This window comes from Petaurus breviceps, unplaced genomic scaffold, assembly GCF_028583685.1.
Source record: "Petaurus breviceps papuanus isolate PSGF00001 unplaced genomic scaffold, PetGlider_PUasm1.0 84, whole genome shotgun sequence".
In the NCBI taxonomy this organism is placed as follows: domain Eukaryota; kingdom Metazoa; phylum Chordata; class Mammalia; order Diprotodontia; family Petauridae; genus Petaurus; species Petaurus breviceps.
Window position 1 is genome coordinate 262,638 of NW_027186645.1, and position 26,802 is coordinate 289,439.

General features: G+C 40.7%; 1 protein-coding gene and 1 long non-coding RNA gene across 10 annotated transcripts in view; one reads left to right on the forward strand and one right to left on the reverse strand.

Annotated features, from left to right (window-relative positions):
- The first annotated feature begins 37 nt into the window (after nucleotides 1-37).
- On the forward strand, nucleotides 38-21,548 carry LOC138176236 (uncharacterized). Of its 2 annotated transcripts, none has more exons than XR_011172192.1 (3): nucleotides 38-359; nucleotides 1,008-1,123; nucleotides 21,416-21,548. It is a non-coding gene; the product is annotated as an uncharacterized lncRNA (long non-coding RNA). The 2 variants fall into 2 exon arrangements; XR_011172193.1 differs by having other exon boundaries at nucleotides 38-307.
- Nucleotides 20,637-26,802, reverse strand: part of ATXN7L1 (ataxin 7 like 1) — a 271,611-nt gene continuing 265,445 nt past the window's right edge. For 5 of the 8 annotated variants that reach the window (XM_069106969.1, XM_069106967.1, XM_069106972.1 and 2 more), the window contains 2 exons: nucleotides 26,132-26,206; nucleotides 21,422-24,632 (listed from right to left, as the gene is read on the reverse strand). In XM_069106969.1, coding sequence (XP_068963070.1) covers nucleotides 24,591-24,632; nucleotides 26,132-26,206 — 117 coding nt within the window. In that variant the 3' untranslated portion in view covers nucleotides 21,422-24,590. Of the gene's footprint in view, nucleotides 21,378-21,421; nucleotides 24,633-26,131; nucleotides 26,207-26,802 lie in introns of those variants that run through there. The other 3 variants (XM_069106970.1, XM_069106968.1, XM_069106974.1) reach the window with 2 other exon arrangements.

Sequence of the window (26,802 nt, forward strand, 5' to 3'; positions counted from 1 at the left end):
CGAGATCTTGGCTTTTTTGGCTTTTTGACCTATCCCCTTAGAGCCCATCAGGCAGTTGAGGGAGGCAGACCCGAGAGGATCTGGCCCCCCCTGGGCCTCCGGGGCCGGGACCTGGAGAGAAGGCAGTGGACTCAGGACTGATCCTCCAAGAGGGAGGGTGCCTTGGATGCACTGACTGCCTAGAGCGCCTGCGTGGGAAGGAGGGCAGCCTCCGGCGGTGCGGCAGTTTTCTCGGCTAGCCGGAGCTTTCAGCTGCGGTCTCCAACTCTTCCTGCAGGTTGGGGTTTTGAGGCTGAGTGAGAGAAGGGTCAGTTACAGTTAGCCGAAGTAACAATTTCTGGTATTTGCTGCCTTGGCCGGTACGTTGGCTGGCTCGTTCGCTTGCTGCAGCTCATGGGGAGGCACGGGCTGCTGCTCTGTTCCCTTGTGCCTGGGGCTCAGCTCTGCGCCTTGTCGGTCCCAGAGCCTGCCCTGGAGGACTTTGCAGCCGCCTCCGCAGCCAGAGAATTCTAGGGCGTCTGAGCTGCTCTAAACTGACCTTAGAGGTCATTGGGGCTTCTGTCATCTGGTTCGCCTAAAGTCACAGGCCAGTGAGCGACAGAGCTTTGACTTGCATTCTAGAAACGTCAGCAAGCATTTATGCCAGCAGCTGTCTCAAGCGATGGGAATACAACTAAAGTCCATCCGCCCCCCCCCCCCCAAAAAAAAAACCCCAAACCAAAAACGTTCTGCTCTCAAGGTGTTCACAGTCTAATGGGAGAGACGAAGAACGAAGAATTATGTACAAATTTATGCTAGACTAAAAGTCTTAGCGTATCTTAAAGCTGCTAATAGCCTGGAAACTTGTACATTCCAAATACATCCAGTAAATTGGAAGTAATCTCAAAGGGAAAGCGCTGAATTAAGGGGAAAACGGGGAAAGGCTTCTTGCAGAAGGTGGGATTTAAAAGGAGGTGAAGGATTTAAAACCCAATTTTTCTGACTCAGACTCCTTTCTTGTTTTCTAGGCTTCTTTCCTCTCCCCCTCATTCCTCCCCCACCCCTTTTCAGCTTCCTGGTTACATTTGTCCGTCGAAGGAAGGTGAAAGAAACTCTCATATGGGATACATGGACCAGTGCTCAGGTCAGATCAAAATTAATAACAGTAATGGCTAACTGATACAGAGCTTTATGGTTTGCAAAGTGTGTTTCCTGTGTTATGCAAGTGCTACTTTTACAGATGGGGAAACGGAGATTGAAGTTGGTTGAGTGAATTGTCCTGGGTCACACAGCTAGGGTCTGAGATAGAATTCAAGCTCAGGTGTTCCTGATCAGAATGGAACCTTCTGGTCATTTGTGACACACAGCCGTCTTTAATTAGGAAACTAAGTCTCCTCTCTTTCTGACAAATAATACCCTCATCATAAGTAAGCTCTTCACAGATATCTCTGTTGCACACACAGGAGCAGGTCCAAATAAGTCACATGTAAGAGCCCCAAACTCTAAAAATTTAGCATCCCAGAAGGATCACAGTTTTCAATAAAAACAATAGTTAATAGAAGCCATTGTCACAGAAACACACAACTTAGTTTCACAGAAAGGGCCATAGTCAACTCTGACCTCGGAGCTTCCCTGACATAAGGCAGTGGGGGGTCATTTGAGACCAGAGAATGGTATAATCCAGGAAAGTCCCCTCTCCCCCTCAGGGTTGGAGGTAGATAGATCTAGGTCTAAGGAGGAAGAGTCGTTTGAACTGTGAGTCTACAGGCTTAGCTCAGTTTTGGTTATCATCTCAGCCTTGATACAATGAAGCACTACTACAATTCAAGTTGGGACTTCAGGGACTTTAAAGAGAAGTTGTGATACCAACTATTAGGAGAAGATTCTTTTCTGGGAGTCAGGCAGTTCTGTCTGAAGTTTTGCCACCACTTTGCCCCATGACTTAGGCATAGTCCTGCTCCCTTTCACTTTTTTTTTTTAAGCAATCGGGGTTAAGTAACTTGCTCAAGGTTACACGGCCAGTTATTTCTGGGTGTGGTGCTGAGTGTCTGAGCCCAGGATTCGATCTCCAGGTCGTCCCAACACTGGAGCCGGTGCTCTTACTCGCTGAGCCACCTGGCTGCCCCTGACCTTTCACTTTTTAATGCTATGTAAAATGGGTGACCTGAAAAAGGAACTTGATCAGTTTGGTCCTAGTGCAAAAAAGCAGAGACCTGCCATCTTGCTATTTAACCAGCAAAGAAGCTTTTAATTTGTTTTCATGGATATGATTCTCTTAATGATTAACGATGGCCATTAAGGCTAATGGGTCTAGGCAAGTATCTTGGGTGTAGTAGGAAGTGAAGAGAAATAGTTGGGAAACTGCCCAGCCAGGAGGGACTTTGGGGTAAGATGTTTGGGAGCCTTTGTGATTTTGTGTCCCAGAGCTGAAGCTGTCTCCGAAACTATGCTAGATAGTCAACCAAACCAAGAGTGTTTTTGAGATTCCTTTCCTCAGTAATGTGGTGCTTTGGGGAGGGACTTGTGAAAAAGACAATGATAGTGGGTTGTATCTAACAAGAAATGTGACATAATATAGTTAGAAGAGTGCTATGGGGGCGGCTAGGCGGCACAGTGAATAGAGCACTGGCCCTGGAGTTGGGAGGACCTGAGTTCAAATTTGGCTGCAGACACTTAACACAAAAACTAGCCATGTGACCTTGGGTAAGTCACTTAACCCCAATTGCCCTCCAAAAAGCAAAAAAAAGGAGTGTTGTACTTGGTTTCAGAAAGACTTAGGTTAGGATCCTGCTTCTGGCACACCCTACTTGAGTGACCTTGAGCAGGCTACTTAACTTCTCTGAACCTCAGTTTCCTCACCTGAAAAACAGGGGGAAAATGTCTACAGTACTTAGCTTGAGATGTAGTCTGATGGATTGATTGCTGCTGTAGAGTCAAGAGGACCTGGATTCAAGTCCGGCTATAATATATATTAACTCTGTGACCCTGTATAAGTGACTGTGTAAGTCACTTACCCTCTTAAAGGCCCAGGCAGACCTTTAAGATTATACATTGCCAAGAAGATGATCTGCATTGGTAAAGTGAGTTCTTCACTGGTAGCCCCCTACACCAATTGAAATCCTAGAACTAATTTTTTTTTTAAGTACTCACTCCATAGTTTGTGAGGACAAAGAGAGAGAGTATATTTAAGGGGTTGATTAGGGGAGTTTTCTGAATCAACTTGATGAGTTTTCAGGGTGATAAAGCTTTTTTTTTTTTAATTTTACTTATTTATGTAATTTTTTGGTTTTTCGAGGGGGGAAGGCACGGCAATTGAGGTTAAGTGACTTGCCCAAGGTCACATGGCTAGTAAGTGAGTTAAGTGTCTGAGGCCGGATTTGTACTCAGGTCCTCCTAACTCCAGGGCCAGTGCTCTATTCTTTGCACCACCTAGCTGCCCCGTGATAAGCCTTTCCTTGAGACTCTGGTTGTATCATATCTAGTGGCATTGAACTGATTGGTTATGACTCTTGTGGGTAAGTAAGGGCACACCCTTATACTGGCTTTTTGCCCTTTGTCCTTTTTGCCCCATTTCCCCTTTCCCCCTTTTCTGAGTGCAGTCTGGAAACCTAAGAGTAAATATTATTGTCATTGGTGGGGCTGGGGGTGCCTACACATTTGTGGAGCACCACCCCCAGACCAAATGAGCATTAGCACGTCATTCCAGTATGGTACCTTTTTGGTCCAACATGTGGCAGCAGCTAGAGGTGGGCGAGTTCCTGGATCTGATGGAAGAATGTGAGGGCTGCGCATGTTCTGCATGTTCTCATCCTTATGGCCCCAGGACAGGGGAGTCTTTGTGGAGAGCTATCTTTGAGTCTACTTGCTGACTGCCTATGTGAAACACACACTGTGTGAGGAGGAAAGTAAGGCACAGAAAAGTGGAACACTTAAGTGACTTTTTATGTGCGGTCTTCCCCGCTGGCTTATGAGTTAGTTCCCTGAAGGTGCTGACTATCTTTTGCCTTTCTGTGTGTCCCTGGTGCTAAGCATAGTGCCTGACTCATGGTAGGCACTTAATACATGTTTATTGACTAACTGACAATAAACAAGTTAGTGGCAGAGGGGATCTGAGCCCAGGTTCCTTGATTTCTGGTCCAAGACTGTGTCCACTACAGCATGCTGCCTTTAAATTTGGGTGGGGAGGGAGAAGGAAATGAGCATTTATTAAGTACCTACTACACACCAAACACTGTGTTAAGTACTTTACGGATGTGACCTCATTTGATCCTCACAACCACCCTGGGAGGCAGGTGGTGTTACTTTTCCCATTTTATAGTTGAGAAAACTGAAGCGGGCAGTGGTTAAATGACTTGCCCAGGGTCCCACAGCTACTAAATGTCTGAGGTCATATTTGCACTCAGGTCTTCCTGACTGCAGCCCTAGCTGTTCTATCCACTGCAACTCTAGCTTTCAGTTTTCCCTAAATTACATTGCATTCCAACAAATCACACATATTGACATGAAACATTTCTCCCTGGCATTGTAAATGTTTAGAGCTGGAAGAAAGAACATCAGGCAATATCATTTTGTTTGTCATCGTACAGATTTGTGTTTGTCCAGGAAGTCTGTGTTTCTTATTCCAAATAAATAAGTAAATGATCCTGTCTGAAACTTCACAGGATGTTCTATTGCCCCAGATCTTAAGGATGTCTCAGTGATCCCTGATTCCAGAGGGGAAAGGTTCCTGGAAAACAAGCTTTTTCGGAAGCTAATAAGAAGTGTCCGGATGCCATCTAGTGGAGCTCTGCTGGTAGGGGCCAAATGCTGTTTCACGCTGAACAGAACTAGCCCTCCCTCACTTCTGTAGTTGGTGGCTTGGGTTTGGGTTTTTCTCTTTAAATCCTGAATAACATACCATGGACAAAAAGAGAAAAAAATCAAGGAAAACACCCAGACAGTTAGGCTCTTGTGTTCTGCCTCAGGATGAACTTCCAAGTGGCTTGTGGTAGTAGTTTCAGACAAAAATCATCAAATCAGCCAAGTTGGGATGATGAAAAACATTAGATCATTTCTGCCGTACCAAGAGCTAAAGGTCAGTCTCTACTTAGAGAACTGTCTTTAAGAGTACTATGCCCAAAAAGAACAGATTAGACTTGACTTCATACAGTATGGCGGCCCCAACCTAAATATTGTGTTTATATGTATTTGCAATCATCCTAATTTGCAGATAGCCATTATACGGTTTCTGCCTACAAACACAATACATGTAAATAGCCACAAGAACCTAGGAAATAATAGGATATAGCAAAATAAATAGGAAGTGATGAGTTTTAAATATCTATTATCTATTTTTATTATAATTTAATTTCAGTTTTATAGGATTTATTTTTAATAACGACTGTCTGATAACTAGTTTGCAAGAACATATATATGTATATATGTATATATATATATATATATATATATATATATATATATATATAAATGTATTTTTTTTTTGTACGATTGGCTCTTGCAAACTTGTATGGGCTGACATACTGATGCTGCAGGTCTCATGTGATCCTGATTTGCTTCCTTTGTACTTGAACTATTTCTTTCTGGATATTTGCAATATTTTTTCTTATATATGGAAGCTCTGAACTTTGCCTTTAATATTCCTGGGATTTTTCCTTTCCCCTTTATTTTTTCTTTAAGAGGTGAACAATGGATTCCTTGCATCTTCGCTTTGCCCTCTGGTTCCAATAGGTCTTGACAGTTTTTATTTATGATTTCATGAAATACAGTGTCTAGACTTTTTTTTAAAATCATGCTAAATTATGGTTTTGTGGTTTCTTAAATTCTCATTGACCTATTTTTCAGATCAGTTGTTTTAAATATCAAATATCTCACATTTTCTTTTATTTTTCCTATCTTTTGATTTTATTCAGATATTTATTCTTGTCTCATGGAGTCATTGATTTCTGTTTGATCTATTTGGGTATTCAAGAAGTCTGCTACTTGGACTACTCTCTTCTAAGTTTTCTTCAGAAGTTTTTGTTTAATTTCTTCTAGATATTCATGTAGTTGCTTTGGAAAATCCATATTTTTTTCCTTTGAGTCTCTGCATGCAGTTGGTATGGAATCACTCTTTCCTTTTAAGTTGGATTTTGGGGCATCACTAGGTCTATAGTAATCTTTTTATACTGTTCAATGTCTTTGCTTCACTCAGCTCTACAGCTTTAGTTCACTTGGGGCTTGGGACTATGACCAGGCTTAGCCCCTTGTTACACTTTGGCATGAGATGATTGGCTCTGTTTGGTCTTTCATTGGGTCACCTAAGTACCTGTACTGATCTCTACCTCCTGGAGTAAGCTCCCTTGGGTCTTCGAGGTTCAAATCTCTTGTCTTTGGGGACCTCTATAGCACATCAGGACAGAGAGCCAGGGACCTCAGATCCCAAGATCTTGAGGGTCTTGCTTTGAGCATGGCCTTGCCTATGCTAGTCATCACCATTCCCCACGACTGCTAAGGTCCCTGCTGTAGGGGACCTTTCTATCACCCTAGGGATTTGGAGGAGACCTTCACTCTTTCTGCTTCTGGTCATGCAGTCCTGTAGGCAACATATATCTGTTGCTTGTGGACTTCTGGCTGACTTTTTTGTAGAGCTCTTGGGTGGAAAAAGTCTGTAGTGTCTCACAGGATTTCTTGATCATTATTAGTGAAGTATGTATGCAGGTTCTTGATGGACTTACTTCTGTTTAGGCAGCCATCTTGGCTAGAAGTCTCTGTATTCTGTTTTCTAATACTAGCTGCTTTTTGGGTACCTAGTGGGTACTTGATAAAATGCTTGTTGACTGATGGATTGATTGTAGTTAATGTGAATTCTAAGGTGGGTACTTCTCAGGGAAAAAAAAGTTTGAAAGAAAGAAAAAGAGACATGATACATTCTAGTTCTAACTTAATCACTAATTTAATTAGCCATAGTATCTTGGGCAAGCCATTTAACCTTTCTGAGGCTCATTTTCCTCATCTCTAAATTGAGGGGATTGAACTAGAAAACCTTGAATCATCTTTGTGAGTTAAAATCCAGCCTCAGACACTTGACACTTGGGTGACCTTGAGCAAGTCACTTCGTTCTGTTTGCCTCATTTTCCTTATCTATAAAATGAGCAGGAGAAGGAAATGGCAGACTGTTTTGCCAAGAAAACCTCAAGGTTATAGAGATAACTCTATTATAAACCCAGGATTTTCAGTGTAGCTTAAATTCTAAACTCAACGTTGAGTTTATCCAAACAAATTTTACTAGTGAACAGTGACAGATGGAAAATTTCTCAGAGGCACTAATTATAGCAGTTAAGCAGCACTATGCTTAAACCAACCCAGACAGTTGTGAATTTCATTCCATTTTAAAACCCTCCAGGGAAGAAAACAATACAATGAATGATCTTCTGTAATCCAGGCCAATGTTTAGTTACTTTCCTCTGGAAGGGCTTCCTTATATCTAACATGAATCTAGCATGACAAGATTTAATTTCAGCCCATTTTTCCCCCATTTCTGCTCAGTAGAAACAAAAAATAATTGCAGAGGAGCTTTGGTGTAGTAATATTTTATATTTTTTAAGATTTCATAAATGGACTTTTAGCTTTCTTTTTTCCTGGCTGAATAATCAAAGGTTTTTCTCTTCTAGACCTTTTGCCTCTCAATTATCTTTGACCCTGTTCTTAAGTTCTGGACTATGATTTTTAAAAGTTGGACAGACATAGTTTCTGGGTAATTAGTAATTAACAATGCTAACATATTATTAATATAAAATTTAGTGACACTCTTGAAAGACCCCTCAAGGGATCCATCCACTCAATGCTTATATGCCCTTGGAAGGGTGGATGTTCCTGAGAGTGGAAATCAACTCTGATTGGTTAATAAGTAATGAGAGAGAATGAATATTATAATGAGATGTAGATCTATTCTAAATGAGGGGCTGGGGACTTGACCTTGATCATGTCATTTACTTCCAAATCACCCCCAACCTGGGACAATTTAATCAAAGAATTTCCCTCCACCCAAACCTGAGTAGAGGGCATCCCTACCTGGGTAGAGTCTCAACAGGATGGTTAAGAAAGTTAATACAGTCTCATTATCAACAGTGTCCTTCAGAGACTCAGCAACCTACAGGCTTCTGAAAATATCCTGGTCCTAATTCAATAATTGGTTATTAATATGAGAGAGAAGAATAATCATTTCTCTCAGGTGTACATAACCAGCTGTAGTGCTCTTAGAAGGAATTGTCAAAGAAAGAGGTTGGGGGTTGATCCAAGTTTAATGCTGATTATAATGGGGAGGAGACCTTATGATTCCCATATTCTGCATTCCTGTTTATATAACCCAGTATCATGGTCTCTTTGAGCCTTGATGTCGCATGGCTAACTCATGATCAGAGCCTTTTCCTTTGACTGACCGGTGATTTTAGGACTGTCCTATTTATTCTGAGCATGTCCCTTCCTGTGATCCATTTATTTGGTTTGATTTTGTTCCCCAAGTACAGAAAACTGTAACTAGGAATTTTTATACCTTGGGCAAGCTGATTGAAAAATACCTTCACTTGGTGTTGTGGGAGGAAGGGTACCACACCAAAGGTACATATATGATGTTTAGAGTAGATGTGAAATAATCTGAGAAGGGAAGGCATTAATAGCTTTAGGGGATTAAGAAAGTCTCCTGTAGACTTCCTTCCTCGCAGCTCCGTCTTCCACTTCCTCCAATCCATGTAAAAAAATGACTCTAAACAAACTTTAGAGCTACAGAACCCACAGAGTGACAGAGAGAAACAAATCTCCCACAGAAGGAATCCCAGCAGGCAGACAGGAAGGGTCCATCAGAGCGAGCTGGGAACCAAGAGCAGTCCTGCCTGAGCCATGGTTTTAGCCCTAGGGTGGCCCTGACCAGAGGCAGCTGGAGTGGACTTCACAAGAGTAAATCACCAGCAGCTGCAGTGGTTTCCAGACTTCTCAATCCACAAATGCCAAAGACAAAATAAAAGGTTAGTCTGGAATGTTTTTGGAACAGGGGGAGCATGGTCCAGCTGCTACCCCTGGAGTGAGAAGCAGCAGAGGTGTGGTAGCTGCAGCTGCTGCTGCATGGCTGCTTTCACAGCTCCTGGCCTGCACACCATTCAGAGGGTAATCTCTCTTGCTTTGACCTGCTTGGATCCAGATTGAGGTCTTGGGTGGTGGTCCTGGGGTGTGTGACCAGTGAGCTAGAGCATGACGGGGCTATAGAGAGGGCACCCATCTAATAGCTATGGCAGCTGCAAAAACCCCAGCAATTTGGGACATAGCCCTCTCCATTCTGGAAGCAGAGTTCTACCATTGCAAAGAGCTCAAAAGCCTAGTAATTGGCTGCCAATATGAGCAAGCACAGGAAGAACAAACATATGATAGAATCCTTTTTGGGGGACAAGAAGGATCAAGGCATGGAGTGGGAGGAAGACAGCCAAGTCAGAACTCCTGCATCAAAAGCCTCCAAGAAAAATATGAATTGGTTACAGGCCATGGAGGAGCTCAAGAAGGATTTTGAAAATCAAGTAAGAGAAGTGAAAGGAAAATTGGAAAGAGAAATGAGAATGATGCAAGAAAATCATGAAAAGCAAGTCAACAGCCTGCTAAAGGAAACCCAAAAATACACTGAAGAAAATAACACCTTTAAAAATAGACTAACTCAAATGGCAAAAGAGCCCAAAAAGCCAATGAGGAGAAGAATGCCTTAAAAAGCCAAATTTGCCAGATGGAAAAAGAATTTCAAAAGCTCATTGAAGAGAATAATTCCTTCAAAATTAGATTGGAGCATTGGAAGCTAATGACTTTATGAGAAATCAAGATACTATAAAACAGATCCAAACAAATGAAAAAAATAGGAGACTGTGAAATATCTCACTGGAAAAACCACTGACCTGGAAAATAAATCCAGGAGAGATAATTTAAAAGTTATTGGACTACCTGAAAGCCATGATCAAAAAAAGAGCCTAGACACCATCTTTCAAGAAATTATCAAGCAAAATTGCCCTGATATTCTAGAACCAGAGGGCAAAATAGAAATTGAAAGAATTCCCTGATTGCCTCTTTAAAAAGATCCCAAAAAGAAAACTCCTAGGAATGTTATAGCCAAATTCCAGAGTTCCCAGGTCAAGGAGAAAATACTGCAAACTGTCAGGGAGAAACAATTTGAGTATTGTAGAAACACAATGAGGATAACACAAGACCTAGCAGCTTCTACATTAAGGGATCCAAGGGCTTGCAATACAATATTCCGGAGGTCAAAGGAGGTAGGATTAAAACCAAGAATCACCTACCCGGCAAAACTGAGTATAATGCTACTGGGGAAAATATGGCTATTCAATGAAATTGAGGATTTTCAAGCATTCTTGATGAAAAAACCTGAGCTGAACAGAAAATTTGACTTTCAGATACAAGAAGCAAGAGAAGCATGAGAAGGTAAACAGGAAAAAGAAATCATAAGGAACTTATTGAAGTTGAACTATTTATATTCCTACATGGAAAAACGATAATTGTAACTCATAAGACTTCTCAGTATGAGGATAGTTGAAGGAAATATATGTATGTATACATATGTATATACATATATGTATACATACATATATGTATACATGCTGCATACACACGTGTATACATACATATATGTATGTTTAGAAGGTTGTATATGTATATAAAATGTATGTGAGTGTGGGCATATGTATGTTCATGTATACATAGACAGAGGGCGCAGGATGAGTTGAATAGGAGGTGATATTTAAAAAATAAAATTAAGAGGTAAAAGAGGAATTTATTGGGAGACGGAGAAAGGGAGTGATAGAATAGGGTAAATTATCTCATATAAAAGAGGCAAGAGAAAACTATTACAATGGAGGGAAAGAGCAGGAAGGTGAAAGAATGGTTCCACCTTATTCTCATTGAATTTGGCTTAAGGAGAGAATAACATACATACTCAATTGGGTATTTTACCTTACAGGAAAATAGTGGGGTAGGGGATAAGAGGGGGAATGATAGAAGGGAGGGCAGATTGGGGGAGAGGGTAGTCATAAACAAACATTTTTGAAAAGGGATAGGGTTGGGGCAGCTAGGTGGTGCAGTGAATAGAGACCAGCCCTGGAGTCAGGAGGACCTGAGTTCAAATCCAGCCTTAGACACTTAACACACTTACTAGTTGTGTGACCTTGGGCAAGTCACTTAACCCCAATTGCCCTGCCCTCTCCCCTCCAAAAAGCAAAAAAAAAAAAAAAAGAAAAGAAAAGGGATAGTGTTAAAGGAGAAAATAGAATAAGTGAGGGGCGGGATAGGAGGGAGGGAAATATAGTTAGTCTTTCACAATATAACTACTATGAATATGATTTGGGTAACTACACATGTACAACCTGTATTAAATTGCTTATCTTCCCAGTGGGGTTGGGTGAGGAGGGAAGAAAGGAAAAAATCTGGAACTCAAAAGTTTTAAAAACAAATGTTTAAAAATTTGTTTTTAACATGCAACTAGGAAATAAGATATACAGGTACTGGGGTATAGAAACCCATCTTGCCCTACTAGAAAGTTAGGGGGATCATGGGGGAAGATATAAGAGAGAACAGATTGGGGGAAGGGGTATTCAGTAGGCTTGCTATTTTGGGGTGGGGGGTAGGGGAAAGACAGGGAAAAAATTGTAACTCAAAATCTTGTGGAAATCAATGTTGAAAACTAAAAATAAACAAATTTTAAAAGAAAAGAAAAGAAAATATCTCTTTAGCAGCAGAGCAAAAGAGGGATTGGAGAGGACAGATCCTTGAATGAATTGGAAGTCTATTGTGGCAGCTGTCCAGGTAAGAGGTGATGAAGGCCTGAACCAGGGCTGTGCAAGTGAAGAGAAGGGGATCAATGAAACTGAGGTTGAGCAGGAGGGGAGACGAAAGGAATCCAAATAGCATTGACTCAGACTGGCAGAGCTTGAGATCATCTTGTCCAGCCTTGTCCAGCCCCCGAGTCATAGAGGGGTAGACTAGCACCTCTGGTGTGACCCACCTTTAGTGTCTGCCTGTCACCACCCACCTCTCACTTGTGGTTCCAAGAAGCTGTGGCGTGCACAGTGGCTGCACTCGGGTGAACCATCTGGGCAGACAGGCTAAGCCAGGTTGAGGGTAACTGGCAGAACTCAAACCCATCAGTGAGTTAGGGGGATGTCTACCCCAAGCATGGGAAGACTTTCCCTGGGTAGAGGAGGGGAGCAAGAACAATTTGTTCCAGTGGCCACAAAGGCAGTTGGCACTGTAGATCACTGAGAGCTTGGTCAGCCACCGAGGACGTCAGGATCATCTGCTGCATCCTGGGTCGTTGCCAGTCCTTACTTTGTCTTGCTACTGCACTTTTATGATTCTGGAAGAGAGAATGAGGCTAAAGACTTTTCCCAGCTCCCTCACTTATATCCAATTCTTGTATGAGTCAAGACGTCAGTCACTCTGTGATGTCACTGATCCTCTTTGAAAACAAAGGATGAACAACATATGCACAAGGAGGATACTGAGTCCTAGAGTTAGTTGCAGATGGGGGACTGGAGCCCAGTTCTCTTGTATTGTAGGCCACTGTTGCTGTTAGAATTAATTGTCTTCCCTCACTGGTGAAGAGGCACCAGCCTTTCCTGAGGTGAGGTTTATGACTCAGGACTAGCAGCTAGGCAGGGAGGGGCCCCTTTCATCCTTCCAGGTACACCCAAAGCCCAAGCTTATTATCTCCCACCTCCACCCTCATTCCTCTGGGAAAGTTTCAGCAGATTGGGAGGGCAAAACTTCCAGGGAAAGAAAAAGTCCTGGGCATGGAGAGAGGAGGTGCAGAGGCACTCCCAGGAAGGGAATTCTTTCCCTGCTTTGCCTTAGTGTTTGGAATGTTCCCACATTCTGGTCCCTGCCCATGTGGAAGTTTCTACTGAAAAGCTGCTAAGAAATCCAGATCCTTAGCCCAGAAAGTGCTCCCAACAGTTTTTGAGTTGCCTCCTCCCCTCCATCATACACAAAAGGATGAAACTGCAGTCCAGACAAGGTCACACAATAAGTGATCAAGCCTGGATTCTCCAAATCTCAAGTCTCACTGCCCTCCACTGGCTTCCCAAGCCCTCTCCCAAAATGCCATCTCACTACAGCCAAGCTTCGATGGAAATGCCAGTTTTAATTGATGAGCCTATTAGCTTTTTTGTTATCGTTTTTCCATCTGGATCTAGCTATCTTGGGATGGCTATCTTTTTCTTTTATTGGCGTATTTGTGCTCTCTTTGATTTTCATATTTTCCAACCTGGTCCTCTCGATTGAGGTGTACGTTTGAGACGCTCAGGAAAGCAAAATATCAAGGGAAAGACCAGGTTCCTGGGATCTGGAAGCCGAGGCTATTGTTCTCATCTTTGCCCCCTTCTCCCTCTCTCCCAGTTCAATTCTGGGCAGGGGAGGTAGAGTACTTTTTTTTTTTTTTTGAGTCAGGATTAAGTGACTTGCCCAGGGTCACACAGCTAGTAAGTGTCAGAGGCCACATTTGAACTCCTGACTTTAGGGCTGGTGCTCTACCCACAGCACCACCTAGCTGTACTTAGGTAGGGTACTTCTAAACCCATGACTGCTTCTCCACCAGACCCTTCTTTGATATAGTCTTATTAACGTTTCTTTAATTGTTCCACCCTAGGATAAATTTTCCTTTCCTCAGGCAGTTATTAGCCTTTTGGGGCAAAGCTCTAATATTAACCTAATTATAGGTGTTATCATTTCTTTTGGCATTTGGAGTCCTTTATTTCTGAGCCTATTTCTAGCTTACCAAGATGGCTTTGAATCCTGATTCTATTTTCTGTGTTTAAAAAGCACTTTCTTTTTTTTCATAACAGATCATTGATGAAAATAGTGAAAGGCACTATGCCCAGGACTAGATAAGATAAGGACCAGGACCTGATATGTGCACCATTTATATACTAAAATGCACAACTACTTTCTGTGTATGACCCCATTCCCTCCTAAAGATGGTATAATCCTGATTTTCTTCCCTTCATTTATTGAATATATCCTGTGTTCAAAATTCTTAAGAATTAAGATGATAGATTATATCCAATATCTACTTATTTTTTCTTGTTTTCTGAAAAGTACCGAAGCTTGTGTTCACCTAATTTGTGACCTTGATTACATCAATGACTTCCCCTCAATCTACTCTTCTGTCATGGAACACTCTAGAATACAAGGGTTTTTTAGAATATGGGGCATCTCAGAAAATTAGTCAAGGAAGTGGGGTGGATGAAAGGGAAATAGAGATCCTATTTTAGGATGACTCAGGATCCCATTTTTCGAGTCAGCTCCATGATCCTGCTGTGTTTGCTAAAGGTGCAAAGGAAGCAAGGACTTCCAGGATAACCGCTTTTATGATTTTTGTTATTCAGTGAAGCATTAGAAAGTTATGAATGAAATGGAGCCCACACATAGAGCACTTTGCATAATAAACATTTAAGAAAGGAGACCAGCAGGGTTTGGGCCATTCGGAAGAGAGCACAATAAAGATCAATGATTTTGTTTTGTCGGACAGACACAATAAAGGCTGGAATGTGGGCCCCCTCTGCTTCGCCTAGTCTTTGTCCTTGCTTCAAGCTTCGTTTGCATGCCAGTCTGAGAGGAACGTGGACTGGGGTGGACCTCATTACATCAATCTCTGCAGCTTCTGTTTTTTTTTTTTTTATGGAAGACCCCAAAATGGGTTTTGGGAGTACAGGCTCACCAGGAGGGATTTAAAGGCAGTTATGAGGAATGTTCTCTCCTTTTCCCTTCCTTCTCCACCGATGAGGTGGTTGTCTAGAATCAAGATCTGAGTCAGAACCAAGGAAAGACAGTAAAAAGAATAGACACAGATTGGGACTCTGGTGTTTAACTCCTTGGCAGATAAAGTATTCACATTCAACTGTGGACTATGATTGTCTATCTGCCATCCTTAGGGAGAGTCTTACCATTATCTGTGTAGAGGGAACCAGAATTCAGCAGACAGCCTAATAGATGGTAGCAGAGAGCAGCTCGGTAACTGAGACCAGTGCCCAGTTGCTGCTGAGTAGGGACATAGAATTTTTTGGCCCTCCCTTTGAACTAGGGAAGTCTGGATTTTTTTCTTTATACATACATTTTATGCATTTCTGAGTTTCTAAACTTATTCTGTGTCTGCTGGCCTTCATGTGTCAATTGTGGCTTTCCCAAACTCCTCCCAAATTCCCATTTAATTTCTTATGCTGACCTGTGATACATCAAAACCCTAATATGGGGAAAGTCTTGATGTGAAAGGGATAATGGTAATGCCGAACAGAACAGCATGATGGCATCCTAAGAGGACATTGACAGAAGCGGGAATTGCCCTGGACACACAAATTCTTGCAGGCTCACTGGCTACAGTTGTTTTCTGCCTTTGTCCTTCAGTGGTGGTTTGGTGACTTGTGAGAGACTATATTCCAGGTGTGTATGGGGCGGGGGGGGGGGGCAGAATCTTTTATTGTCATTGTATTTGCTATTTGATGTAATTCCTTTTATTTTGAACTAATATGTCCTCTGGATAGCCAGTATAAAATTAAACATGTATGGCAATAGAGTGATGATTAGATTAGGCATCATAATGATAAGATCACTACCTGTATTTTTGAATCTTTCCTCCAAATTCTAAAATCCCAATTTAGGTGGCAGCTTTCTACTGTGGTTCTAAGAGGGAGCTGTCAAGACTGACTTGATTAGAAAGCCTTTTGGCCTTTTTTTTTTAATTTTTTAATCTCATCGACTTTTTTGGTATAATGGACATTGCAGAGAAGCAATGAATAAAAAAACGAACTAACTAAATATATTTTGGAGAACCTCTTTCTGAAACTTGGAACTATCAAATCTGTTCTGAAAAGGTCCAAAGCAAATCTAAAAACAGGAGATAACCTAATCAATAAACAAGCAGCAGCTGCCTAATGGGGAAAAAAAAATTCTTGATTCAATTTAGTTCAATCCAACAAACATTTATTAAGTGCCTACTATGTGCCAGGCACTATATACTAGTTCCTTGGAGATACAAAGACAAAAACAAAATGGTCCCTGCCCTCAAGGAGCTTACATTCTACTGGATGCATAGAAATAGTCAAAGCACAGAAATTGTAGATGTTACTGAAGTCTGAGTGAACCAACCGAGTTAGAGGAAAACTATTTTAAAATCCTTGTAAAAACACTTAGAGATAATAGATTACAAAGAAGAATCTGTAAATGGAGTTTAGATTACTTCTGCAGGAGACCAGGTGATGGAGAAGAAAGAACCCTGGAAGGGAAGTCAAGACCCCTGAGTTCTAGTCCCAGTTCAGCCACCAACCAGCTATTGGATCTGTTCTAGACCTGGGTTTTCTCATTTATAAAATGAAGAGCATTAATCCCTAGGTCCTTCTAATCTCTAAAATTCTGTAACTAGTTATATTGAAGGAGAAAGATTCTAAGGAGTGAAACACTCCTACTATTTCGTAGTAGAAAGATTTTCCTGACAGTATTTCCCAAAATGCTTTAGCATTACTCAACTACTATCAGGAAATCAGTGGGTGAAAAGGCGCCTCTGGTTTTTCTCCTATAATTCCAAACTTTTCCAGAAAAGTTGGACTAATTCATAATGCCATTAACTGTTAGTGTGACTGCCTTTCTGCATTCCCGCTAACACTGACTGCTTCCATCTTTTCTCACCTTTGTGAATCTGGGGGGGTGAGGTGAAACCTCAGAGTTGTTTATATTTGTGTTTGTCTTTCTATAGTTACTGGAAGTACTCTTTCCTATGATTGTTGATTGCATAGTCTGAGACCCAGAGTTTCCACTGCTAGGCATTTACCCCAGGAGGCCAAAGACAAAAAGGAAGACTTCTTTTGTACTAACAGATTCATAGCAACACTTTTTGTGGTTGTGAAAAATTGGAAGCAAAGTAGGTTTCCATTGACTGAGGAGTCAGTGAATGAATTGTGATATATTCATGTAATGGAATATTATCGTACCCTAAGAACCGATAAAAATTAAGAAACACAGACTCATCAATCAATGCAGTGAAATAAACAGAACTAGGAAAACAGTTTGCACAATTAGTACAATAATGGGCATGAAAAGCAAACAAAAATGCAGTTGAATGCTGTGTGATTGTAATGACCATTCTTGGCCCCAGAGAGGAGATGAGGAAAAGTCCTTCTCTATCTTTTCCTTGGAGAGGTGGGGGTCCTGTGGGGTCAGAACCTTCCATATTCTGTCAGACTCATTTAGGCTTACTTGTGCACAGTGAATGTTTGTTGACCGATTGTTTCTGTTGTAAGGGATCAGCAGAGGGGGAAAGGAAAGACATATGGAAATGACTGATACAAAAACAAAGGACATCCATAAAACATTAATCTTTATAAAGAAAGAAAAGAAAATGAATGCCTAGCAATAACATAGTCTCCCCCACCTTTTTTCTCCCTCCTGACAGCACTATATTGGCTGTTCGTGGTTTCTTGGCAAATCCTTTAAAATCTTGTTATTAGTCTTCCATTATACAAAATAGGGGAAATACTTATTGTATGGACCCCGGATAAAATGGCAAAATATAGTAGGTGAAATTTGGCTTTTGTGTTTTTTTTTTTCTCCTCTTTTAGTTCCCAGGGCTCTTATATTATATTACCTCTTGCCCAAAGTATTCTAATTGCCTCCTAACTGGTGTCTGTGTTTCTATTCTCTCTCTTAACTTCTCTAGACCTCAGTTTCCTCATCTGTGAAATGAGGAAGTTGGATTAAATGACTTTGAATGCCCCTTCTAGTGCTAAATCTTCAATCCTATGATCTCCATTCCAATTCCCTGTCAAAGTAATCTTCCCATAAATCCATGACTAACTATGTAATTATCCCTCCTAGGAAATCTGGCTAAAATATTCAGGATAAAATACAAGCTTATCAGCCCATGGCTTTGAAAGACCTTCACCTTACTCTTCCAGACGTATTTTATCTTCCGGCCCTTCACCTCCACCACCAGTAGCCTAACTGGCCACCTCACTATTGTTCGCCAAGGCTAACTTTGCCCAGGTTGTCCTTCCATGTCTCTAGTGCATAACCTCCTTGTATCTGGCCTTTAGACTTCTTCCTGGCTCAGCTTCAGCATCACCTCTTAAGTAAACTTTTCCTAGTTCCACTAGTTATTATAGCCTTCTTCCTCCTCAAAGTGTCAGGCATTTGTTTTGCCTTTGTTTGCCATTGAGTTAGTAGGCACTTTAATAAATAGTTGTTGAACTGTTCTTTGGTTGTATAGGATCCCCCTACTTTTACACTTCCCACTATCCCTTCCTACCCCAGGGGAAAGAAATATCTGCCATACTATCTACCCCTGATTATTTTCTACTGAGTTAATAACTAATCTAATAAACTGATTCATGCTAATGTATTAATAAAAGGGTTCCCTCGCCCAACGTGTGCATTTTAATAGCAAGGGGGTTTGTTAAAAATATATACATATATTTAATATATACATACATATGTACATACACACATACATACATATATACACATATACATACATGTGTATTTGCCCACATGATGCGAATCTGATTGAGAGAATTTTGAACTGCAAAGGGAGGGTGGGAATGAAAACTACTGTCTATATCTACCAAGCACGATACTACAGAGAATGGCAACTGCAATGAAGGAAGTACAGTAGGAGGGAGGGAGTCTCTGTAATTTAGAGACAAAAAAAAAATCCAAGAAAAGGATAGTGATAAAAACTCATGGCCTCCAATGTCTGCACAGTTTTCTTTTTTTGACTGCATTTTTGTAGGGAACTTCTTGCAAGGAAATTCTCTCTACCAAATGAAAATCAATACTTGCTCCACAATTTACAGCTTTAAAAAAGAATAGTTGGCAGGTGGGGAGGGCACGGGGAGGTTAAGCGATTTGCTCAGGGTCACAAAGCCAGCAAGTAATAAAGCTGAAACCCATTTCTTCAGGGCTTTACCCACTATTCTACACTGCCTCTCACATTTAGAAAGTATGGGTATTAAACATGTTGGATTTAGTGATCTTACTACAAGAGGGCAATTTGTCCATATAGGTCTCAGATTAAAAAAAAACTATTAAAAATGAATCTTATTTTTGCTGGCCTGCTTTTTATTTTTTTACACTGTGTACATTTTCTGAATTTCCCTCTCCCCTACTAAGTGAATCACTTCTTATAACAAAAATTAAGGAGAAAAAAGCAATTCAGCAGAACCAACCAACATACCAACTGTATTTGACAATATATGTAATATTCCATACCTACAGTCCCCCTTACATCATTTAAGATTTAGTAGGATGGGTCTCATGACTGAGAATATGGCTCTGAAAGGGTATAACTTAACAAAGAACAGACTAGATAGAAGGGCTGGTGGAGTAGCACTGCATATCAAAAATTATACTCACATGAGGAAATCCAGGAATGAGGGAAACATGATGGAAAGCTATTTTTGTAGAAGAATATAACGTGTCATTTGGACATGAAGAAATGGATAATTCAGAAACCACATATCATAAAGCTTGGCATGGAAAATGACAGAGTAATGATAAGGAACTTCAGTTCTGGACCTTTTTCTGTATCAAAAGCAGAGCATCTACTCAACTCTTGGTTTATCTCAATAAGCCTTCTAAATGTGTAGGAAACAGGGGAACTGGGGCTAAATCTGAAATGATGGTAACTTTGGAGGAAAAATAACCTTTTAAATTCATGATAGAGGAGAAGAGGAAAGCAGAGTACATTCTAATAATACACAGTCTAGATTTTGGAAATGTAGATTTGAACAGGTTCAGAGAAAGAGTGAAGATCTCATGAATTTAAATTCTCTTAAAGGAAGTCAGCACAGGAAGGACTGGAGATGCTCCAGAATAATGTTTTCAGATGGAAGGAAAAGCAGTTTCAATAAAGAACCGATAAAGAAATTGTTTGAAGGGACTTGATATGAATGTAGAGAGCACTCATTGATGAATTTAGATTTAGGATACATGGGACAGATAATGGAGACTGAATGCAAATAGCTGACACATTTACTTAAGGATCTTATAATAAGCTGAGATTGGTGATAAAAAAAAAGACTTGATTATCAGTATTAGGGGAAAGAGTGTAGAGTAGGAGTACTTGTGGGGGTTGAGGGCGCCATGATCAAGAACAGTGGCCTGCAGACAGAACTACACAATGCTGATTAATTTTGTTTTCTCAGTAAGGGAGCATGACCAGTCGGACTAGAAAGAACAGGATAAAACTGGTTATTGGAGAGTACAAATCCACACCAAGGAAGCAAATAGCAAGAGAGCAACTTTGTGGCCTTGACAAGTTCAGATGACTTGGCTTGGATAAACTATACCCCAGGGTACTAAAAAACCGCTTCCATTTGTACTCCTAGCACTTAGCACAGAGCCTGGCGCGTTATAAGTGCTCAATAAATGCTTGTTGCCTGACTGATGGACTACCATCAGTGATTTTTGAAAAAAAAAAAAACGAACAAGATACCTCTTTTTTTAGTTGGTTTCTTTTGCAGAATTGTGGGTTGCTACTACAGAGCAGGAAAAGACAAACCCAAATCCACAAGGACTAATAAAAAGGGTTTTTGGAAGAACAACAGCATCAGTTATGTCTAATTTATATAAAAATAAATAACAATAGCACATTTTTCTTACAAACATATAAATTATTTTATTTACAAAGCCATGTTACAAAAAAAGCCAACCCCCCCAAAAAAAACAAAACCCCAAAACAAAAAATACAATCCCTCACTAGAGAATATCTCCAGGCCCGGTGATGAACCATGGCAGTATCAATCAGATACATGTTTGTTCTGTTTTTCCTTTTTTTTAAACTGTAAGCCATAGAATTTACTATTTACACCTACTTTAGACATTTATTCTGCTTACAATTATCACAAGCATGGAATGAATTCTATCTGATAGTGCTAATACATAAAGGTGCGGGACAAAGAATGGAAATAGTGTTACAAAATATGGATCATAGAAAAGAAATCCACTCTACAAGTATGGCATATAATTTTTTTTTAGAATGATTGGACATGCTTTCTTCAAAAGTCTTCTGGAAAAGGTTCTAAAATCTGTAGTAGGAAAGCACAATAGAGCAGGTGCAAATTCTTTTCTGTGCAACAACAGTATTTAATATACCCCATGACTGACCAGCTATGCAAAACCCACAGAGTTTTGTTAAAGTGCCATGGGTCAACAGCATAACAAAATATAAGGTGTAAATAGAAAAATTTCTTTTTTTTTCCTTTTTTTAAAACAATAGTTCACTGAGAATCAGCAATAATAGAATATGCTGTATAAACTATTCTCTACAAAGGTTGATCAGCATTATTTACAATTGGTACATTGGTACAAAAGAAGGCATACAAGTTATCCAAGTCGCTTTTTTTAAAATTTTTTTTTTTATGGCTGACAGGTCTATGCATTGCGTATGTGGAACAACCAAAGCTTCGGAGCCTCTATTGCTGGAGACAAATCACAAGATCTTCAGGCAAATGGAGATGGAGGTGACTGGGGCGAGCAGTGACAGGACAGGCTGAAGAAAGTCGATGAGTGTTGGTGGGAAAATGATGGCTGAACGGATGCTACACTTAATAATGCTTTACAGACTGGTCCAGTTTAACTCCATTAAGAACCCAAAAGAAAATGTTTTCTTTCCATTTCTTTTTTCAGGCTGAGCATCTTAACATATTAGGAAGTAAACCACTGATTTGTTGTGAAGGAAGAAATACCATGGGTTTTCAGGATGCTCAGTTTTCCAGAAATGCCATCACTTAGTTCAGAGCTAGTTGACAAATGTAAGCAGCATTTGATGGAGAGTCTCAACATTCCAGCTTCCCAATGAAAAGATGTGTGGAAAGAGCTAAAAATGCGGTCAAACTACTGGTAATTAATTGCTCCTTTAGTCACTGTCAAGATTTTCTTTCTCAGAAGCAGCCACTGAATCTCACAACCTTTGCTTTCCCTCCAGAAGAAGCAACAGTCCATTAATCACAGAGGGTTACTTTGTTGTTGAGATTTAAAAACAAAAACTCCTGCAAGTTTTACAAATTAAAATAAATTATAAAAAACAAAACAAAACAGACTTCTGCTCCTAAAACTGAACAAGACAAAAAAATTGTGCAAAAATAACAAAGATATGTACACACTTTTCAGTTCGAAGAAATGTACAATAAAAACATAATTCAAAGAACATTTTAAAAATATAAACATTGCTTAAACTTTCCTAAGTTTCATATTGTTTCTGAAACTATTCTGGTCAGTTAGCTCTGTAATATAGTAAAACATAAATTATTACAAAATTAACACTATAAAAATTTACTTTAAGAATATTTTCTAAACTTTTTCAAAGGGTCTAGCCTTGTTTATTATAGTTGCTTAAACATTTATAAGTCTTAAAATCTGTCTTAAGCCTTTTTTTTTTTTAAAAAGAAAAAGTAACAATCTCCTTTCTATTTGCAGTCTCTTCTTTTTCTCCAAGACATAATTAAACCAGCATATAAGTGCACTTTTAACACTGTAGAAATAAAAATGAAATCCTTTGTACTAATGTCCTGGTACCTATTATCAACTCCCGATTAAAAAAATCTTTATTTTATATATAAAAAATTTAGTAATCCTATAAGAAACACTGTCAGTGCAATTCCATTGATGCAAACTAGTTGGTTTGCCTCTTATCTTTGCAAATTCCAGTTGTGTGATGAAGCCCAACAGTAGTAGTATCATTGGGTGGGGGGATAGGAAGGTAATGGAAGAATTCAGGGGAAATGTTTGTGCCCAACTGCAGCTGTTATTAATGTCTAATTTGGTAACAAAGACTTCATAGCATTTCTATTTGTTAACCCCCCCAGATTAGTCTAATATTAAAGAAACGAATAAACATATACTTTATTAACTAAACTTATTATCAATACCAAGAAATCCTAATTCAAGATTCTGAATTTCTTCTTGGCACCGTGATTACCCATTGGCCCCCAGGAACATTTCCTATTCCACTTGACCTTACATCTTCTGACTAGCCTTCACTATTCCAGCCAGCACACTCTCCTTAGCTTAACTTTTCCACTTTTCTGAAGTACTGACTCTCTTCCTATACAGTGGGGTGCTATTATTCTATTGCCCCAGGAGGCACAGGAATGACCTGGCCATGTTAAGGCTGGTGAACTTTGAGCTTTGGAAGAGTGTCAAGCAATGTCTGGACACTTGGGGGTGAGCAAGATGGGCATGCATATTTGGTAGTCTTGTGGTGGCTCCTGCGGTTTTCCCCTGTGGCCGATGGGTTTACGATGTATGCCAGAAGGGGAGCTGGCTGGGAAATGCTTGTGTTTGTCCATACAGGGTGTTGAAGTGGTGCTGACCCCTCCTTCTCAGGTGCCTTCACTAGGGAGACTCCTCTCTCCTCCTTGTGGTTAGTTTTCTTTCCCCACCTGATGCAGGTGAGGGATACAATGGAAAACTCATGAAAACTTTAGCAGCATGCAGGAGCCCTGCCCCTTCCTGAAATTGCTTCTGTGTCTCTCCCAATTGGGTTCCTTTCAGTTTTGGTTTCTATGACTTTGGGTTCTTGCATATTGGACACTAAGTATGGGCTTTTCCAGAGTGGAAGGCAGAGGAAGAGATAGGCTCCTAAAAATTTCAGAATTATCATAGTCTACTTAGTCGGGGCAAGCTGTGGGTCAGGCGTCTTGGAGAGTTTTCCCCCACAAGTGCCTATTCCTCGATTTGTAGGAATGTGGGACATGATGTGTCATCCTCTTAATGGTACCTGCTCTGCTGTTTCAGATCATCTGTCCCCAACCTCCCTCAATACTTAATTCCCTTCTCCTTCTACTCTAAGAGAAACCCTTGGTTACACCTTCCAAAGCTATTCTTTTCCCAACCTCACACCTAGATAATGATGTTGGGCAAATCACCATGTTGGTAGCAACTCTCCTGAAACATTGGTGTGGCTTATACTGAAATACCTAGTTTTGCCCTCAGCATTTGGCTCCTGCCCCAGCGGGCAGCTTAAACCCTGATTAACAAGAGCTCCATACAACCTCTCATTCCTACCTGCTCCCTGTCTACTGGGTCTGTGGCCCAGACCCCTCACAGACGAGTATCCCCCATCATTCGCTATATTGCAGGAGCGTGTTGAGACCCAGCTCCCTCCAAAGTGACAAGGTTGGACACAGTAATGGGAGGTGTGAGAGAATGAGGAGGAAAACAAAAACAGAATAAGAAAGTAGTGTATGTGTGAGAGCTTCAAGAGTTAAGGAAGATGCCAACCAGGAACTGAGGTTCTGGAATGTCTACTTTGAATTATTTTAACAAACTGATGGTGCAACATCAGAAGTTAGAGAAGGAGTGAAGGAAAATCAACAAAAACAACTAAAACCACGATTCCAGCTTTCAGTAAATAGAAAATTCACTTTGTTTTCTTTCACCTCTTAAACTTAAGATTGATTTTTAGGGGGGGCAGAGACACCTAGAGGACACAGGAAGTCAGCTCTTCTCCCATCATGTCCCGCCCTGCCCCTCCCAACCCCCTAACACCTGTGGTGGGATAGGGTGGCTAGGAATTGGACAGCAAAGCTCGGTTTCTTTCCTTGTTATGGAAGAGTCCTTATTCTGCCCGTCCGGTTTGCAGTCTTCTGGGAAAGAAAAAAATAGCAAAGCCTGTTTCAAAACTGTAATAATAACAATCACTACAACAAATAATAACAGCAGCAACAACAACGAGAACTTTCTGATAGCACTTAGAGGTTTTACAAAGTGCTTTGCTTACAACACAATGAGCTAAGTAGTATGTGTATATTCCAGTTTGAGGTTCTTTTCCCTGAGGGTGGCAAACTCAATTTAACACAGTCCTATTCCAGGTCAGGCTACTGAATGGCAACTCATTTTTCTTTTTGGAGGGGGGAAGGGAGGGCAATTGGGATTAAGTGACTTGCCCAAGGTCACATGGCTAGTTTTGTGTTAAGTGTCTGAGGCTGGATTTGAACTCAGGTCCTCCTGACTCCAGGGCCGGTTCTCTATTCACTGTACCACCTAGCTGCCCCCTTGGCAAGTCATTTTTAAAGGGTGCCAGCCCTAAGTAGAGTACCTCTAGGAAAGCAGATTCCAGGTCCTTCCCAAGGAACTGAGTTGAAATGGATGAAAAAGCATTTATTAAGAGCTTACTGCAGAGGTGAGGAACCTGTGGCCTAGAGGCTACATGTGTTGGTTAGTTTTGCTAAACTATGTTTTTCTCTTTTTTATTTGCAGGGGATGGGTTCTCTAAAGAAGGGAAAAGGAGAATTATATTTGGAAATGGAGGTGCCTTAAAAACAAAAAATCAATAAAAAAATCAATACAATTTTTTTTTTCTTTTTGGAGGGCATTTGGGGTTAAGTGACTTGCCCAAGGTAAAATGGCTAGTTTTTGTCTTAAGTGTCTGAGGCCGGATTTGAACTCAAGTCCTCCTGACTCCAGGGCTGGTGCTTTATTTACTGCACCACCTAGCAGCCCAGATCAACACAATTTAAAAAAGATATGCTGGGATGTGGTAAAATCAAAGTTGAATGATCTAACACAATCATGTTTCTTTTTTTGTATTAAAGAATAAGCATTTTGAGGACCCCATGTTTCCAAGAATAGAGGCAGTCTGGCATAGTGAATAGGCCTTTAGAGGTGGGAGGGTCTAGAACAAGATTACACTTCTGACATTTACTAGTTGTAAGACTGGTTAAATCTTAAAACTCACTGGGTCTGACCTCAGACAACTCCCTAGGACTTATCTGTTAATTCATAGCTGAACTGGTGGGGTGAGTTCTTATACCAATGGTTTGCTACTGTGATGAAATCACAGATCCTTTGCATATACTCCCCCACTTTATATATTTTATGTGTGTTCAAAAAATTTTTGTGGACTGAGTCAGACAGGAGGGCCAGGAACATGATTGAGATGTCTCTCCTCTGTTCTCATTCTTTTGCCCAAGAATAAATAACTCATCCTTTGAGCTTTGCCAGTCTCAGATTCTAAGAACACTCCCTGGTTCTTGTAAGGGCTCCCACATGTACTGCATACTCTTCTAACATGACACTCTAACTTTCAAGAAACTACATCCCATGAGAAGCTTTTGAGGAAGCCACTCTGACCAAAGCCACTCACCTGTCGGCTGTGTGCCAGGCTGGGTGTGCTCGAAGGACTGGATTGTGACAAAGCTACACTGCTATTTTTTCCAACCTGAAAGATATCAATGAAGCAATACTCAGATACACAGCCTGGCTTGGAAAAGAAGGAGTGTGAAGAGGTTGGTGGAAGGAAGAAGGGGAAGAAAAGGGGTTTGCATTCTTTTTCTTCACAGAAGGGTACTCAACATGACTGTTATTGCCTTAGAAAAAAGGTAATGTCAGTGCCTCAGAATAGACCCTTGATGTTCCAGTCCCACCTCTGAAGGAGCAACTCCAGAGCAGGGCAGGAAACTCTAAATTCTGTGTCCTCAGATATTGATGCAAATGACAGGTCCTGGACGGTGGTGGTTTGGTCAGAGGGCCTGATAATCACTGGATTCGGTCAAGAGCCATCCTTTCTGTGAATGAGCACATGATAAATCTAGGATGGGATCAAGAACACAGCAGACCCTCCCCACACTTGTCCTTATCTCTAACAAAGGCTGCCTTTCACCTAGGGGTACATGTACCTGACATAAACCTTCCCTTTAACTCTTAGGCTCACCTTTTAGTTCAATGTGCCATGGCAAGAGAGGGAGAAAATGCTCCATTGTTATCAAGGAGACAAAGGAACAGTGCTATACTTATGTTTCCTCAAGCAGAAAATGG